The sequence below is a fragment of the Echiichthys vipera genome (assembly GCF_963691815.1).
Source record: "Echiichthys vipera genome assembly, chromosome: 10".
NCBI classification, from domain to species: Eukaryota; Metazoa; Chordata; class Actinopteri; order Perciformes; family Trachinidae; genus Echiichthys; species Echiichthys vipera.
In genome coordinates, this window is record NC_139835.1 from 28,939,676 (window position 1) to 28,958,225 (window position 18,550).

Here is an 18,550-nt window from a genome sequence, read left to right on the forward strand (position 1 = left end):
AACAAAGCGACGCGTTGTGATGTAGTCATCAATGCGTGTGACGTGTTACGGCGTGATGACGTATAGGCAGCAAGAAGCATTCTCCGAGGCCCAGGCAGTGTGAGTACAAACGGGCTGGCAAGCGCGGAGAGAGGGAGGGGGGGGGCAAGTACCCTAAAGCCTGGGGCGCGGTGTGGAAGGACAGTGTAAGTGCGCCCTAAAGCACTAGGCCCCATATATAAGGTAATATGTGTAACGTGTGCCCAGCAGAGAGCACATTCAGGCTTGACTGAACCACACTGTAAATGTGCCCTTAAACAAACTAACTACTTTCTGTTATATTAATCAGAAAGTAGTGTTAACCAGCACTCAGAGCGGCACCTTTTAACCCCAGTGTGTCAATAAAAGAACTCAATCTCTCTGCACAGACTGATAGGAGAGACCAACGTCTGGTGTGTTTTTTTTATTCTTCTTCTTCTTCAGGAAACGGGGAGGTTGCAGCAGTTGTAGTGTTGGTTTGAAAGAAACCACGTGATGAGTCATACTTCCCGTTAACTGTCAGCCTGACTCTCTTTTGATCAGTGACACAGAGAGAGATGGCGGGTACGAGGTAAGATCACATTGTGTCAGGTTCGACGTGGCTTTGTTAACTTTGTCTCTGCGATTGCTTTGCACTGGCGTCCGCCTGCACACTTCTGCACATCTCTACCGGCTGTAACACTCTGTCGGCTGTATTTGCTCGTCCGCAGGCCTGAACTCACCGCTGTGTGATGGATCGAACACCATCAGGTTGAACTTTTCTCGATGGCTGATTGTTTCCTCATGCTTTTGATTGTCTTTAGACAAATGTCACGCTGCGTCCTCAGTGTTTGCTCAGCAGTTTGCGTTCTGTTGGAGCTGATAATGAGACTTCAGGCATCACTGAAGTCCCAGCTTCCGCGTGGAGGGTTTCAGTTTGTTTCCTGTTACCGAAGCTTTTTTTAGTTCAAGAGGGTTTTTGATGTGCGACGTTTTTTCTCATCAACGGCTTCTTCAGAATCAGAGAGGAGTTGATTGCCAAGTGGTTTTACGTACACGAGGAACTTGGGCACAATTACATTCGAGATTCAAGAAGCTTTATTTAACCCGAGGGAAATGATTTTGCAACAGTTTCAACACAAAGATGAAAAGATCAGAGTGACAATAAGCATAAAAACATAATCAAATCAAAATAAAGCTAACATACAATAAATCAAACAATTACTAAGTGTGACAGAGTGCGACAGACATTGTGGTTAAACGCAGGTTTATACAATATACAACAATACGCAGCGTGCAGTTTAGCAGCATGTTGGAATAAAATAAGTACAAACTAAATAAGTGATAACAGTGTTAAAGTGCAGCAGCCTTTCTTACTGAACTAAGTTACAGTACAACTAAATAAAGTGATGCAGTGATGATAGAAAGTGATAGAAAGTGATATAAAGTGATGCAGTGATGATATAAAGTGATGCAGTGATGATATAAAGTGATATAAAGTGATGCAGTGATGATATAAAGTGATATAAAGTGATGCAGTGATGATATAAAGTGATATAAAGTGATGCAGTGATGATATAAAGTGATATAAAGTGATGCAGTGATGATATAAAGTGATATAAAGTGATGCAGTGATGATATAAAGTGATATAAAGTGATGCAGTGATGATAGAAAGTGATATAAAGTGATGCAGTGATGATATAAAGTGATATAAAGTGATGATATAAAGTGATATAAAGTGATGCAGTGATGATATAAAGTGATATAAAGTGATGATATAAAGTGATATAAAGTGATGCAGTGATGATAGAAAGTGATATAAAGTGATGATATAAAGTGATATAAAGTGATGCAGTGATGATATAAAGTGATATAAAGTGATGCAGTGATGATATAAAGTGATATAAAGTGATGATTTAAAGTGATATAAAGTGATGCAGTTATGATAGAAAGTGATATAAAGTGATATAAAGTGATGCAGTGATGATATAAAGTGATGCAGTGATGATAGAAAGTGATGCAGTGATGATATAAAGTGATATAAAGTGATGCAGTGATGATATAAAGTGATATAAAGTGATGCAGTGATGATAGAAAGTGATATAAAGTGATGCAGTGATGATATAAAGTGATGCAGTGATGATATAAAGTGATATAAAGTGATGCAGTGATGATATAAAGTGATGCAGTGATGATATAAAGTGATGCAGTGATGATATAAAGTGATGCAGTGATGACAGAAAGTGATGCAGTGATGATATAAAGTGATATAAAGTGATGCAGTGATGATATAAAGTGATGCAGTGATGATATAAAGTGATATAAAGTGATGCAGTGATGATATAAAGTGATGCAGTGATGATATAAAGTGATATAAAGTGATGCAGTGATGATAGAAAGTGATGCAGTGATGATATAAAGTGATACAAAGTGATGCAGTGATGATATAAAGTGATGCAGTGATGACAGAAAGTGATATAAAGTGACATTTTCAAAGGACTCAGTGTCTCCACTGTTCCTTACCTGACCGGGGTGAGATGAATTATGGAGTTTAAAAAGACTTCCTCCGGCGTTCAGTTTTACACCGGGGGAGAATGAGTCTGTGGCTGAAGGTGCTTCTGCTGGAGGTCAGCAGCTGGTGGAGAGGGTGAGTGTTGTTGTCCAGGATGCTGTGCAGTTTAGACAGCATTCTCCTCTCAGACACCGCCACCGAAGAGTCCAGTTTGACGCCCAGGACGGAGCCAGCCTTCCTGATGATCTTACTGATCCTCTTGGCGTCTGCTGCCCTCAGTCTGCTGCATCAGCACACAACAGCAAAGCAGATGGTACTGGCTACCACTGACTGGTAGAGCATCCTCATAATAAAATGAAATAAACAATAAAGCAACAACTGCAGTCAAGATACTACAAAAGATACCAACACCATAACAAATGATGTGCAATTTAACAGTTTACCAACAAGAAGGTGTGCAGGATGTGCAAATAACAATAATAAAGTCAGGGTCGTGCATTATTGTAGCACAAAAAGGCAGATGAGTTTAAAAACATGGATAACACACAAAGTACAGTTTTATAGATATATGTAGGAGCTGTAAATGAAGACAGTGTGATCACAGCAGCTGCACTGTGGCGGTTTTTATTCTCAGTTAGTTACTAAAGAAGGTCTGAACCCACAGAACTGAGGCATTTTCACCTCGCAGTGATGCTTTAAATATCTGCTGAAAGTCTTTTTACGGTTTAAAGTAAACACCAGTGGGACCATCTCTTCTGCTTTTAGGGCGCACTCACACTGTCCATCCGTACCGTGCCCCAGCACGTTTCACGGCTAAAGTCTAGTTCGTTTGACCAGTGTGAGTGCAACCGTACCGCGTCTAGGCGTCCACGGCCCGTTTGGGAGAGGTGGGCTTTTGTAAAGCACGTGCGCAGGTGTACGAGCACGAGGCCTACAGCGGTTCTGAGGTCATTTCCTGTGCGCCTGTTGGGACATAGAGAAAAGAAGGAGGGACCATGCGCGGACATTTCAAACAATGGCGGTGAAAGGTTCACGTTGGTGTGATGCGGAGGTGGAGTGTTTACTGCAGATTTGGTCGATGAAAAGATTCAAAAACAGTCGACAAGACGCACAAAAACTCAGAGGTCTACGGAAAGATCTGGAAACAAAGCCACGCATCGCCATGACGTCATCAAAGCGTGTGACGTGTTACGCCGTGATGACGTATAGGCAGCAAGAAGCATTCTCCGAGGCCCAGGTAGTGTGAGTACAAACGGGCCCCGCCTCACGCCCGATGTCTGCTGGGATCGGCTCCAGCCCCCCCGTGACCCCGACAGGGACAAGCGGTTGAAGATAAATGAATGAATGAATGCATGAATGTCATCATGTGTTTAAAACGGCGACCATGGAGCATTCAAAAGTGTCTCTTTTGTGTAACTCTGCTGTCAGTCTCAATTAATGCTTAAAAACACCAAAAAAAACACTTTAACACGCCCACGAAACTGATTCCAGGTCCAGAAATGGACTCGATTTAGACTGCAGGACCGGCTTCAAACACACGTGTCGAACATATTCCCACACAGAGAAACTGAGGACTGTAATTTACATTTACAACATTTACGTCCACTTTATTATTCTGGAGCTGTGGATTTATGAGCTGAGGTTTCCCTTGTTGTCGACTGACGGAAGAGCAAGTGTTGTGTAACCATTGTTAAGCAATCAGAGCTGCAAACAGGAACCAAGAGAGGAAAAAGGTCCTTAAGCTTCTCTGGATTTAACTTCAACTGCATGTTCAACAAAATATAACAAGGAAAACAACTTTCTCTTATATAAGTGATATTGGTTATCTGATCATTTCCCAGAGGCTGGGGCGCAAACGTGACTGTGAGCCAAAGCCTTCACAGTGTTGTGTTTGTATCGTAAAGTTACTTTAATATGTAAAAATAAAGTTTTCAGTGTTCTGATTTATGCAAAGTAGCACATATTTCATAAGATAATGCCTAATTTGCATATTTAAAACAAATTATGGAAGTTAAATACACTAAACTGAAAGTCCACAGATAAGGTAGTGCATTTTTTGCTGATTTGATAATGACCAGATATTTTCTTTAAAGGTATAATATGTAACTTTTCTTCATTAACATGTCTAAAAGCTACTACACCTATATTATATATTATGACCCAAAGAACCAGGTCCAGGTCCAAGCGGCTGAAATGTGTTTCCTCAGGAGGGGGTCTGGAGTCTCCCTTAGAGAGAGGGGGAGAAGTTCAGCATCCGTGAGGAACTCGGAGTAGAGCCGCTGCTCCTTTGCGTTGAAAGGAGCCAGTTGAGGTGGTTCAGGATCATCTAGTAAGGATGAACCCTGGGCGCCTCCCTAGGGAGGTGTTCCAGGCACGTCCAGCTGGGAGGAGGCCTCGGGGAAGACCCAGGACCAGGTGGAGAGATTAGATCTCCACACTGGCCTGGGAACGCCTCAGGATCCCCCAGTTAGAGCTGGTTAATGTGGCCCGGGAAAGGGAAGTTTGGGGTCCCCTGCTGGAGCTGCTGTCCCCGCGACCCGACCCCGGATAAGCGGAAGAAGATGAGATGAGATGTATTATACATTAATGATGAGATGTGTGCTTATATTTTCCCTAATGTTTCCAAAGATGTTCAACAAAGGTTCAAGGTTTATTAACTTGTCAGTGTCCTCTCTGTACATGCGTCAGCGTTGTCTTCAGGAAACTCCGTAAAACATTTTTAACAATATTAACACCATATTTAAACCAGATGAGGGATTTTAGTCATCGGACGTCTGGATTCAATTAAATTCAATTTTATTTAAAGTGCCAAATCATAACAGAAGTTATCTCAGGACACTTTACAGAGTAGGTAAAGACCACACTCTATGACTTATTTATGATTTACAGAGACCCAACAATTCCCCCGTAGAGTACGGTGGAGACGAAAACCTTCACTATAACAGACAGGAACGTCAGACAGACCCAGCTCTGTGGAGGACGCACATCTGTCTGCACCGGAGAGAGGAAGAGAAGGAGAGAGAGAGAGAGAAAAGACAAAGACAGACAGATGGACAGAGAGACAGACACACTTCCAGAGATGCAAGCAACCAAGGAGTAACAGTAACAATAATAATATCTATAGTAATGTGAATATGACTCATATGTTATGGCAGCTAATACAGCAGAATAGTAGTTAATATAACAGTTAACATTTTATCTTAGCTGATTCAATCTGTTCTGCATGTTCTACCTTTCACACATGGACTCAAGAGGACTGCAAATGAAGCTCTAAGAGATAGAGACCCGGGGATTTCCACTCAATCGCTGACCTTGGGTTACACCTTCCCTTACCTTGCGAGGCTTCATTCAGTTTAACTTATTATATTCTGTGAGTTCAGATCATTGGAACCGTGTCAGATCCTGCTGTTTCCCTTGGAGGTTTCAGGGGTCACCGAGGCGGTGGAGCGTCCCCTCTGATCCAGGAAGGCGGCTCACCGCGGGGATCTGACAGACTGACCTGCCTGGCAGCTATGATAGATACACTGGGACTGGTCTGACCTCTCTGGCTGACATCCACAAGCTCAGTGTTGGCCCCGGTCATCATCTGTGGGTTGAAGTGCCTGTTTGGGAATGGGAATGGCCCATTTCTGCTGGACTCCTGAATCTATTTTTTTTTGTGTGCCAGAAAACGATGTGTGCTGTGAGGGTTTCAAAGCAACTCTGTTGATCTTAAGTTATAATAGAGATAAGCTTGATCAAACGTCATGCTCACAAACGAGCCAAACAGAAACACAGGTTTTTTTAATGAGAAGCTGCTTTATTGAGTGTTTCCTTGTGTTAACCAGCTGCTCTGTTTGTCTCGGAGAGGCGACCTCTGCTACACAAACCTCCTGAACTACGAACACTCGAATTGGCTGCAACGACAACGTTAATCTGTCTTGTGTTTTGTTTCAAATGACATATTTTGCAGTTAAATTCAGATGAGTGAAGAGTTTGTGATCACAGTGAGAATTAAAAGCTGTGAAAAGTTCACATTGGCTCTTTTTCCCGTTTGTCTGTGTGTGCACAGAATCACAAACCTCCAGAGTGCCGCCAAGCAGCCGCCGCTGATCCAGACCCCGAAGCCTCCCAAGCCTCCTCAGCCGCCGCAGCGCAGCACAGCGCCGCAGGGAGCCGTGCAGATGCGCATGAAGAGCTCCCAGAGCCCCGGAGAGCGCCTCAGTCAGTCCAAGTCCATGGTGCTGCAGGACTCAGACCTTCCTCAGAAGCCAGTGAGTAAACCATAAAGAACACCATCCTTCAGTGGGTTCAGTTCAGTTTCTAAAGGTATAATCCATAAGAATTTCATCTAGTTAATTGTCTGTTAAGTTTCTATCTATCCAACGACTGTCGTTAAGACTCAATAGACCACTAATGAAGTCCAAACCACCTTCCCACCAACGACTGCTACTCTAACGGCGGTCGTTGGCACTTGGAGCACAAAGGGTTCCAGTGACATCATCGGCCTTGTGAGAGGTTAAATACCTGGATCTCAGACCAGTTAGTTGGACCAGTCCCTGCCTGGTCCTGGTCCCGGGCCTGGTCCTGGTCCAGTCCCAGCCTGGTCAGATGCATACATGAACTGATGAAGCCTCTTGGATGAGAGGTGAAACGTCTTCCTAGACCATGGGTGTCAAACTGATCCAGTAAAGAGTCGCTGTGGCTGCAGGTTTTCATTCCAACCAAGCAAGAACACACCTGACTCGACTTACTCAATCACCTGAACTGCCTTCACAGAGTTGATTTGTTGGACCAGGTGTGTTTTTGATTGGTTGTAATGAAAACCTGCAGCCACACGGCCCTTTACTGGATCGGTTTGAGACCCATGTCCTAGACAAATAACCAAGTCCAGTTGCTTTTGACTGAAATTGCTTTGGAGATAACGACGACCTGGACAAATGAGACCATTCACAGGCGTATCTATCAAACACAGTGAGTTAAAACAGTGAGTGATCATGTGACCAACTAATCAAAGCACTTGTTGCCTCTTTGCTGAGTTGACGTTCCCGCTCTAAATGGAAATACGGCGCCATGTTAGTGACTCTGCTGACAGCCGTTGGTCTGCAGCTGGAGGTCGTCACTGCCGGTTATGCTGCGTTCACTTGTTGTAATCTGAAATCTGGAACTTCCAACTTCTGAGTCAGGCTTGTAGTAAGGGCAGAAGTGTAATGGGAACATGTGTGTGTGTGTGTGGATTTAAGAGGGGAACACAAAGGAGATGGACTGGAAGTCGAGAGGTGAATGTGTGTCAATACATTTTACAAAACGCCATGAACATGAAAAGATGGGGGGCTCTGAAATATTACTGAAATACAATTTACCGCCAAAGAGGCCGCTATAAACAAGGTATCTCAAATCTGACGGATTACAACGTTAACCTTTTTCCTTTTCTGTTTGAAGATCTCTCGGCATCGCAGGAATCAGTCTCAGCACAACGTCTTAGCGGGAGGAGTTACCAGTTTTGAACCGTCGGTGAGTCCAATAAAGTCTATGTCTCAAAACCACTTCAGAGACTTTATTTCTACCCGTTCATTTGACTGATTCGACATATTATATCCTCACTGCGCTGAGAACACTTGGCTGTTCACAAAACTGTCTCAAAACAGCTGCAGCGTCCCATCACAGATTTAATATGAACCCCCTCCTCCATAACCAGGTGGAGCTGAAAGGTGAACACTTGAACGTGGCTAAAATCTCAGAGTGCGGGAAGAAGCAAAGGAAGAACTGGACCTTGATGTGGAGCGTACTGACCTCAGACCAGCTGCTGTTTTATAAAGAGAAACAACAAGAAACCAGCCAGGTATGAAAACACTTTATCTCTAATGTAGGGGAGACGATTTGAAGCTGGTCTGGTTTTAAATGGAGCAAAGTACTCGTTGCTCGTGCTGGTTCCATCTCCAGAGAGCTTCCTGTGCCTGTGTCCGGCGTGCGCAAGAAGTTTAAATTCAGAAAACACCAAACACTCATTGAAGAGCTAGTGGGGACGAATGCCGACTGTTGCACTTGAACACACCGTAAAGACTACAGCGGAGAGCCAAGAGGCGTGTTCTGCACCTGTCTGAGAGGGAAAAACTGTCCAGAACAGCAGGTGGCGCTCATCTGTGTTCGTCTTTCAAAAAAGGGAAACTGGAAGACCGACAGGACGGCTCAAGACGCTTATTATCCTACACGTAAACACCTAACATATGTATCTACAACACATGCAAGAAGCAATGCATATGGAAACATGGATGTTACCTGTTACCTTGCTGCTATCTGGCAAACTTTCCCAACAATCTGGGGCAGTTACCGTTAAAGAAGAGTACAATTGAAATGATCGATAACGTTACTAAGCCGTCCGGTCTCATGCAGTTTCTGTACATATAAAAATGTGCAGTAAAAGCCAGAGGAGCATGGTTCAATTCGCAGAGAACGCAGAGAAGATTTTTTTGGAGCATCACCTATATCTCCCGCTCCGGTACCGCTCACACCGTGAGTTTGAATCATGCCCGTTGGATTGATTCAGCAATTTCTCGTTGTACCAAGGTGCCACTATACTCTGTTATCGTCAGTTTATCGTCTGTTGCATGTCGTTGAAGCCGGAGTATTGACGACTATGCACTTTAACTACCATTAACTAGCATCTACCAGTAGAGAGGTGTAGAAATGTCATTGAAGTCTATAGGAAACACTCAGCAGTGGTTAGTATATATATATATGACCTTTTGACCTCATGTCCGTCCTCCTTGTGTTCAGAAACCAGCCGGTAAGACAGATGTGGTTCAGCTGTGCGGAGCGGTCATGGCGTGGACGACGGAGAAGTCGAGCAGAAAAAATGTCTTCCAGGTAACAAACAGAAACAAACCTGGCACATGTTCTCACTCTACTCTGAATCAGAACCACAGGACCGCAGGACCGCAGGTGGTACCCTACTCCTCATCCTTTCCATCTGTTCCAGATCTCGACAAGTACAGGAAGTGAGTACCTCCTCCAGGTGGACAGTTACTCCACCGCCAGTAAATGGTACGACGCCATCAGAAAGGCCGTTGACTCTACAGTAAGAACCCAGCAACGTATAAAGTGGTTTTAACTAAGAATATAAATGAGTGTACTGATCCGACCAACCGTCCAAACCCAAAGATATTCAGGTTGCTGTGATATAAGTGAATGGGTGACTCAACCGGATCTTTGTCAGGGTATTACTGAAATAAAACCCTTCCTGTGATTGGTTGTAACTCCTGTATTTTCAGACTAAATATCCTCTGCGGAGATCAACCAGCACAGAGTACCTGCCCCGACACAGCTCCTTACCTGGACATGGCTCCGCATCCCCCAACACCAAGCAGCGTAACCCAGTCCACAGACGCTCCATCAGTGAGTCCCTCACACAAACCCAGTATTATTCTTATAGAGGGTTATCTGTGAGGACGGCTTCTTCTGAATCAGACATCATGTATTTATTAAAGGTTGAGTCCGGTGAAAATGGACCCTGTGGTCTTTTTTTGCACGAAAATACATCAAAAAGAGAAATCCCAGAGAGACGCTAACAGCCCCAAAGGGCTAACACTGATTAGCTCGGGGTGGTGTGCTGTTTGTAGTCTGTGCAGTGGAAAAGCACTATTACTTTGTGGTTCACTCTGACCTCTTTCATAGCCTTGTTTCCATACGCAGCAGGTGGTTTCTTTCAGAATAAAAGCTCTAAAAGTCCCACTGTGCACCACCTGCAGACCGACAGTTAGAAAATAGCTGGTGAACAAAGTGGAGCATTTAGCGGCTAAAATGACTGATATTTCCCTCAAAATCAGCTAAAAGAGAAAGAATATTGGACTGACTTGGACAAGAACGTCCTTATTATTTCAGGTGTAACGTTCACGTGTCTCTGCAGATATGTTCGGCAGCTCCAAACTGAAACACAGCACCTCCGACAGCGCAGACAAGAACGGGGTGAAGAACAGGCTGAAGAAGTTCATCACCAGACGTCCGTCCATGAAGACTCTGCAGGAGAAAGGCCTCATCAAAGGTTTCATTGAACCTCTCACACACACACACACACACACACACACACACACACACACACACACACACGTGCCCTTAAATAGCTTTAAAGCAGGGGTGTCAAACTGATTAAGGGCAAGAACACACCTGACTCCACTTATTCAATCACCTGAATCGTATATCATATATGCCATCCCATATAATCTTAATTTCATGCCCTTTTCAAACCTTGAAAACACTCAAACTCAAGTGTTTTCAAGGATTTCCAGCACCTGTAAGAACCCTGACAATGAATGATTCATGTCATAATGTCCGTCTCAGATCGGGTCTTCGGCTGCCATCTGTTGACTCTCTGCGAGCGCGAAGGAACCACGGTGCCGAGGTTTGTTCAGATCTGTTTGGACGACATTGACAAGCGAGGTAGGTTCACCAACAGCCGCTGAAGAATGGTAAAACTCTTCCTGCGGGTAAAAGAAGGAGGGAATGTATGGTATATAGTATCTCAAAAATGAACCTGCAAATGTCCCTTTAAGATCAGTGTTTCCACATGGTGTTCTTGTTGTATTCTCATCTGCTGATTGAAGTCAGTTTGTGTTTTGTTCTATACATTTTGTCATCCACTGTGTGTGTGTTTGTGGTGTCAGGTCTGGAGGCAGATGGGATCTACAGAGTCAGTGGAAATCTGGCCACAATCCAGAAACTCCGCTTCATCGTCGATCAGGGTCAGTTCAACAGTTACCTTCTACAGAGTTCACGTTGTGATATTAATGTTTGTGTTGATGGAAACCTTATTAAATGTGTCTGGTTGTGGTCTGTCCCACCCCAGAGGAGCCCCTGGACCTGGGCCACAGTCAGTGGGAGGACATCCACGTCGTCACCGGAGCCCTGAAGATGTTTTTCCGGGAGTTGCCCGAGCCGCTGTTCCCCTTCAGGTTCTTCCAGCCGTTTGTGGAGGCCATCAGTGAGTCAGAAAAACATCAAAAGAAATAATGTGTAATGTCTTTGTCTTCATTAGAAATCCCATCCTATAAGGGATTATTGGAAGCTAGATCTATGCTACGGATCATCCTGGGATTTCAAGACAAAACATATCAAGTTTGAGTCTCTGGATGATGAAATACATACAGACCAACCCACCAATGAGCAGCTAACGAAAGATCTGAGGACGCTTTCACACCAGCCTTATTGAGTTCGCTTGAATCGGCTCGTTTGTGCAGGTGCTAATGCAGCGATCGTACTCGGGTGAGCACCAGAAGTGAACCAAATGATGCACCGAGACCTGGTAGAAGAGGTGGTCTCGGTCCGCTTCCAGATGAACTCTGGTGCGGTTCGTTGGTCGTGGTGAGAACGTGATCGGACCTGGGTCCCCAACTAACTGCAGAAAGCACTGCACATTTTTGGACCAACCCAGCTCCTGTAGGCAGCTACGGGCTTTACGTCATGATTAGGTCCCTCCCCTGTCACCAAGTTAACAACACATGATGGACCAAAAAAACACTGATGCGTTTGTGGTGAGAACCTGATCGGACCCGAGTCCCCACTAACTGCAGAAAGCACTGCACATTTTGGACCAACCTCCTGCTCCTCCAGCTCCTGTAGGCAGCTACGGGATTTACGTCATGATGTAGTACCGTACAACACACGATGTAATAACCGAGGACCAACGCAAAAATCAACCCTGCAGTTGTCGCTCCATTGTGACATTACTCGTGGTTGGTGCGTTGTCTGTTGTTTACATTCTCAGCATGGGAATTCTGACCAATCGGAGAGCAGTTCAGGATCTACGTAACTGGTCTCGGTCCGCTTCCAAAGGATCCATGTTACTGCGCCCGCCCCAGACACTTCTGACCAATGTGTGAAGTTAATTTCCCCTTTTTTGTCCCAATCCTTTATTGAGCCGTGTGCAGCTACATGTTGGTTCAGCATGTCTCACACACATCACACAACTGGTTCAGACCACATCAATTGAACAGGTGTGAAAGTGAACTAGAACAGCTGGAAGAAAAATAAAAAATGAATTCCCACATCTGGTTGCACACCAGGGAAGTGGACTAGAAACGGGTGTGAAAGTGCCCTGAGGCTTGGATACTGAAAACTCACAATGAGTAGAAAGAGTACACACACGTTAAACATGCTTAACTTCAATAAGCTGCACATATTAAACCACCGCTGTTGTTGTTTCTCTGAACAGGGATGAAGGACTCCAAACAAAAAGTTCAGGCTGTGAAGAAACTGATCCAGGAGCTGCCCAAACCCAACCAGGACACCATGAAGCAGCTCTTCAGCCACCTGCACAGGTACGCCTGCATACACCTGGAGCGTCGTCACCATGTGAATGTAATGTTCATGTTTTAAACTCAAAAGCCTGACATGTCATAGTCAGAGTGCTGCAGGGATGAGTCCTTGAAGTGAGTTAGCATTGTTGCACGAATGTTATCGATTGGTGAATTTAGGAGAAATCTGCAGACAAAATGTAGTACAATAAAACACCTAAATGTGTATTCTGGAGGGGGTTATCGGGAGATGTTACGTAAGGAAAATAGCCTCTACGCACTCCCACTGTCCTTCCGCACCGTGCCCCGTGCTTTAGGGTCCTTGTCCCCCCCTCCAGGCCCGTTTGTACTCACACTACCTGGGCCTCGCGCAAAGGCTTCTTGCCGTCCATACGCCATCACGCCGTAACACGTCACACGCATTGATTGACGTCATCGCGATGCATGGCTTTGTTTACAAATCTTTCCGTAGACCTCAGAGTTTTTGTGCGTCTTGTCGACTGTTTTTGAATCTTTTCATCGACCAAATCTGCAGTAAACACTCCACCTCCGCATCACACCAACGTGAACCTTTCACCGCCATTGTTTTAAATGTCCGCGCATGGTCCCTCCTTCTTTTTTCTATGTCCCAACAGGCGCACAGGAAATGACGTCAGAACCGCCGTAGGCCTCATGCTTGTGCTCGTACACATGCGCACGCTCGTGCTCGTACATGTGCAAACGCGCTCTACAAAAGCCCACCTCTCTCAGATGGGCCGTGGACGGCCAGCTGGCCGCAGTTATGCGCGGAGCGGGTGTACTCACACTGGTCAAACGCACTCGGCTTGACCCGAAAAACCGGTTTTGGCGCGGTGCGGAAGGACAGTGTGAGTGCGCCCTAAAATCTCAAAAAGTGTCTCATCTTTTTGTTCCTCCTGTGTTTTTCCAGAGTTCTGGCCTTCTCCAGGCAGAACCTGATGTCCACGCAGGGCATCGGCATCGTGTTCGGCCCGACGCTGATGTGGCCCGAGCTGGACGCGGGAAACTTGGCTGTCAACATGGTCTACCAGAACCAGATTGTGGAGTTCATCCTCATCGAAAGCCAAGAAATCTTCAACCTGGACAGGAAGTAAAGAGTCCCGACGGTGGACCCGATCGTCTTTGGACTACCCTAAATAACCATCACAAGTGTTGTGGTTTGGACCCAACACAGAAGCGGCGCCTGGTTTCGGCTGATCAGAAAAACCTATTTTTTTGTAATTAAACAGATCAATAGTTAATAAAGTATCAAGTGTAAATGTCAGTGACTTTCTTACCTCACAGAGTCGAATCACAGCTACCGTCAAATGCATGAAGAATAAAAACCCTTCTTGATTGATGAAAGATCCAAACATACCACTTTATGCGTTTCGCCATGGCCGTTATAATCACTATAATCACTAATTGCTTTACAAAGAAGAGAAAAATATAAAAAACACTCATGCATGAGGCCAAACCATTTATTAATTAAGCAATAGCTCACGACAGGATCAATAAAGCAGTGTTTTTACAAAGAAATAGGTCCTCCTGGCCGGCGGTTGCTCACGAAAGGTCGTGTTATGTTGGGATGATATCGTGGTTAAGGGGCGTTGTTTGGCTTGACGCAAAATGGAGGTACGACAACTCTTTTAGCCTACTGCTTTTATAAAACGGTTGCCAATTATGGAAAAAGTAAAGTGATGGACATGTTCCAATTTAAACAATTTATATTAACGAAAATCATCCATAAAGCGTTGTTCTTACAAAGAAATAGGGCTGTTGCTGCCCTGTTAGCTTCACCTAGCGTAGCCTAGTGTTAGCATAGCTTGTAAACATTGTGAAGTTTCTCAGACTGTTGGGCGTTGCTGGTTGCCAGGGTTGTCCGTTGTTGGGTGCAGCTACTGTAGGCTGGCACTGGGTGAAATGGAGTTTGCCAATCCTGCAGCTGCTTATTTGTTCCAGCAGCTGAGCGACCGGAGACGGGCAAACACCAGAGTCACTATAGGCCGAGCATTCACTCCATGGACTGAGAGAAAGGAGAGGAACGCCATTCAAACGCACGCCCACATGGCTACGCTTCTCCTTGATCAGTAGGTTGACTTTCATGTTTACTTGGCTGGAACGGCTAACACTAACGGCTAACGTTAAAAGTCAGTCAAACTCCTCTAATCCTTTTTTATGGTGTGATTTGTCAGAGGGGACGGGTTCAAACAGGCTCAAACAGACTCAGGTCTCCTGGACCAACCTGGCAACCCGACTGCTGGAGTTATATTTTGTTGTTGCGACTTCGATCACGAGACACTAGGTGATAGCATTCTGTCACCAACATGTTACATGGTGTTTACAGAATGCTATCTTTAGCTTAAAGGTTGAATATGGAGAATGAGCAGAACACCGCCACCTAGTGTCTCAAGATCGTAGTCGCAACAACAAAATATAATTCAGCAGTCGGGTTGCCAGGTTGGTCAGACCCGGCTCAGTAGCCTACAATGAGACCAGAGTCTGTTTGAGGGTCCAGCTGATTGACATTTCCAATAACAGAGAGAGCGTTGTTAGAAATAAAACTAACCAATCACTTTATAAATCTGTTGAAATCTTCTGCAAGTTTAAGTTTAAGCTGAGTGACTCGGACGTCAACAACCAATCAAATTGCTTGATTTAAGCCATCCATTTTATAATATTTTTGATATTATTACGTTTACTTTTTAAAGGCTAAATAAAAGGGGCATCATTCAATTATATGTCCTAATAATAACAATAATAATAATAATAACAATAATAACAATAATAATAATAATAATAATAGTATATTTGTGATGTTGGGTCACTATTACTGTACACACAGCTTCACAGAGATTCAGTGAACGTACGCAGGATACACAACAACTGCACCAGTTTATTAATAATAATAATAATAACAATAATACATAAAGTCCATTCTGAGAGACTCTGTGCTTCTCTGAATAACGTTCATGACGAGTTACAAACAGCGCACAGGGACAGAAACACGGCATCAGGTCGAAATATTACACAGAAACACGCCGAGCGGACGAAAACGGTCACAAACTTAACACATGATTTAGAAAAACTGCACTGTAATAAATATTTACTATATATAAAAACAGAAATAACAATCAGCAGGGTGAAAATATAAATATGGTGAAATGTTGGGAATAATAACAATACTTAGAAATCATGAGGTAAAATTAAACGTTATTAAATGTTTTATTTCCCAACAGTGGAAACACATTATTGTGAGTTCTTCATCATGTATTTATATATATTTTTATTTTATCATAACTAACAGTTCATGTTTTTATCTTCCAGACGAAGAATTGTGCACATGTTTAATTTAATATCAGTGTTAAAGACGTGTCACTAAAGACATCATGTAAACATTCATCAGGACGTGACGTAAACTCATAAATTACATAAACATAACATGAACACTGTGAAGGAACTATTATAATTATTATAATTTATATTGTTAATTTATTATCAGTGTTAAAGACGTGTCACTAAAAAATGATGTAAACTCATAAATTGCATAAACATAACATGAATACTGTGGAGGAACTATTATAATATAATTTAAATGTTTAATTTATTAAATTAATAATTAAATTAATATTATTTTAAGCTGTTAAGGGACAGTACAAAGTAATTATGTCCAGATTATGACTTAGTATTCAGACCTAGGTCACAATATCACCTTTAAAACACAATTATGATGAAATAATAATAATAATACGTCTAAATTCTGACTTTCTGACTGAAAACTGAGTCGAATTTGGCTCCAAATTCATTTTAAATTTAGCAAACTAAACGTTAATGATGTGAATGTTGACTCCGTACCTCGTCATGGCAGTACTTTCTATTTTAATCACTTAAAACTTCTCATTTATCGTTTGTAACATTTTGATTTGTGAACATAAGACAACGTTAGTCTACATTAAACTGCTGTTAACGGGAAATTAAAGTTTATATTTAACTCATTAAACTGAATTAATCGGGTCAGACAGAGACTGAACTCAGAGGAGGAAAGAAATGCACTTGTGGGCTGTTAAGGTGGAATGGTTTGTTAAGGTGGAATGGTCTGTTAAGACGGAATGGTCTGTTAAGGTGGAATGGTTTGTTAAGGTGGAATGGTCTGTTAAGGTGGAATGGTCTGTTAAGGTGGAATGGTCTGTTAAGGTGGAAAGTTGTGTAAACGAGGAGTCTGGTTCCAGTAAAGGCAGAGTGGTGAGAGCAGGAGAAAGTCAAAGATCCACAGAGACGGGAAAACGATGTCGAGACGTCTGCTACCTGTGAAGACAGGAAGTGACAAAGCTTTATTTAAACAGGCTGATGTTGACAACGGACCACTGTTGTTGTTGTTGTGATGTTGTTGTGTTGTTGTGATGTTGTGAGGTTGTGGTTTCTGGGTTTTTCACCTGTGGGGTGAACTACGAAGCTGGATTAGTGCGTTAGCAGGTATGTTGTGTTCAAAGCCTGGGTCAGCTGTGACGCGAACGTCGCTCTCTTTTAGCGTCGCTGTGTCACCATGGTAACTAATGCTTTAATCAAACCTGGTCTGGAGGTTTTCAGCTCAGACTCAGAGCTCAGTGACGTAGACTTTGGTGTCAGATCTGCTTCTTAAAGCTCAGAGCAGCTTTTTAGGGCGCCCTCCCACTGTGCGTCCGTCCTGTGCCCCGTGCTTTAGGGTCCTTGTCCCCCCCTCCAGGCCCGTTTGTACTCACACTACCTGGGCCTCGGCGAATGCTTCTTGCTGCCTATACGTCATCACGCCGTAACACGTCACACGCATTGATGGCGTCATCGCGATGCGTCGCTTCGTTTACAAAAGCGCCCAGTCTTTTGGCCACACAAAGGAAAGCAGCGCAGAAAACACGGTAACGTTTTTGGCTTTGTGGGGTTTTTTTGGACTCGTTGTGATGCGGCACGAACCCGTTTAGTCGACGTTGCAAGCTCTGTCCTTCTTTTTTCTATGTCCGAACAGGGGCACATAAAATGACGCCAGAACCGCCATGCACACCGCCGTGCTCGTACAGGTGCGCATGCGCGTGTATGTGCAAACGTGCTTTACAAAAGCCCACCTCTCCCAAACGGACCGTGGCCGGCAACTGTACCGCGCCTAGGCAAACGAACTACACTTTAGCTGTGAAACGTGCTTGGACACGGAACGGATGGACAGTGTGAGTGCGCCCTTAGTTTTTCCGTATGAGAGACACAGGTTCATCAGAAGGTGTTTTCTATCTGATCGTCCTTGTTGGACGTTATGTTGGTGATGTTACACAAAGAAGCCGTGCACTTAGTGTCGCTCAGTGTGTCTGTTTCACTGGGATTCTTTACATATTTGCAAGCATGCAAAAAAAAAATACGGTGTGCCGCGCAATCCGCAGGGTTGTAGCTGCGCTCAGTTCATCGCTCAACATGTTTGTGAAGTTTCAGAGTTTTTGATCCACTCAAACTGTTAAGAAAGGATTTTAAAGTGTTTCAGGTGAAAGAAAACGGCGACCTCCGTGACACAGTGGTAGAGTGGAGGCAGCGCGTCAGTCTTGTACTTCTGCGTACAGGGTTTGTTTGCCATGCCATGTGTGTTAATGTGTAATGTTTTTAAAATCCTGCTCTTATGTCACATGGAAAACTTATTCACTAAAGTTTGTGGAGGTACTGTATGGCCAGTGTGGTGTTTTACACTTTTGCATCCCTGAAATAGAAAATTGTAACATCTCTGAAAACACTGAACCCAAAAGCACAAATTCAGAGTCCAAA

General features: G+C 43.9%; 1 protein-coding gene across 1 annotated transcript; it reads left to right on the forward strand.

Annotated features, from left to right (window-relative positions):
• The first annotated feature begins 534 nt into the window (after window positions 1–534).
• On the forward strand, window positions 535–13,994 carry arhgap15 (Rho GTPase activating protein 15). The gene is made up of 13 exons (XM_083921366.1): window positions 535–589; window positions 6,562–6,763; window positions 7,932–8,003; window positions 8,188–8,331; window positions 9,267–9,356; window positions 9,469–9,567; window positions 9,761–9,884; window positions 10,396–10,530; window positions 10,827–10,925; window positions 11,150–11,227; window positions 11,332–11,466; window positions 12,697–12,802; window positions 13,707–13,994. Exons 1-13 carry the CDS (start codon window positions 576–578, stop codon window positions 13,888–13,890), a joined length of 1,482 nt encoding a protein of 493 aa, XP_083777492.1. The 5' UTR covers window positions 535–575; the 3' UTR covers window positions 13,891–13,994.
• Window positions 13,995–18,550: the final 4,556 nt, after the last annotated feature.

Excerpts from the sequence above, each read along its gene's own strand:
- arhgap15 (XM_083921366.1), top strand. Across the intron at positions 10,926-11,149 it reads GGACGACATTGACAAGCGAG|GTCTGGAGGCAGATGGGATC; the intron begins GTAGGTTCACCA and ends TTGTGGTGTCAG. Across the intron at positions 11,467-12,696 it reads GCCGTTTGTGGAGGCCATCA|GGATGAAGGACTCCAAACAA; the intron begins GTGAGTCAGAAA and ends TTCTCTGAACAG.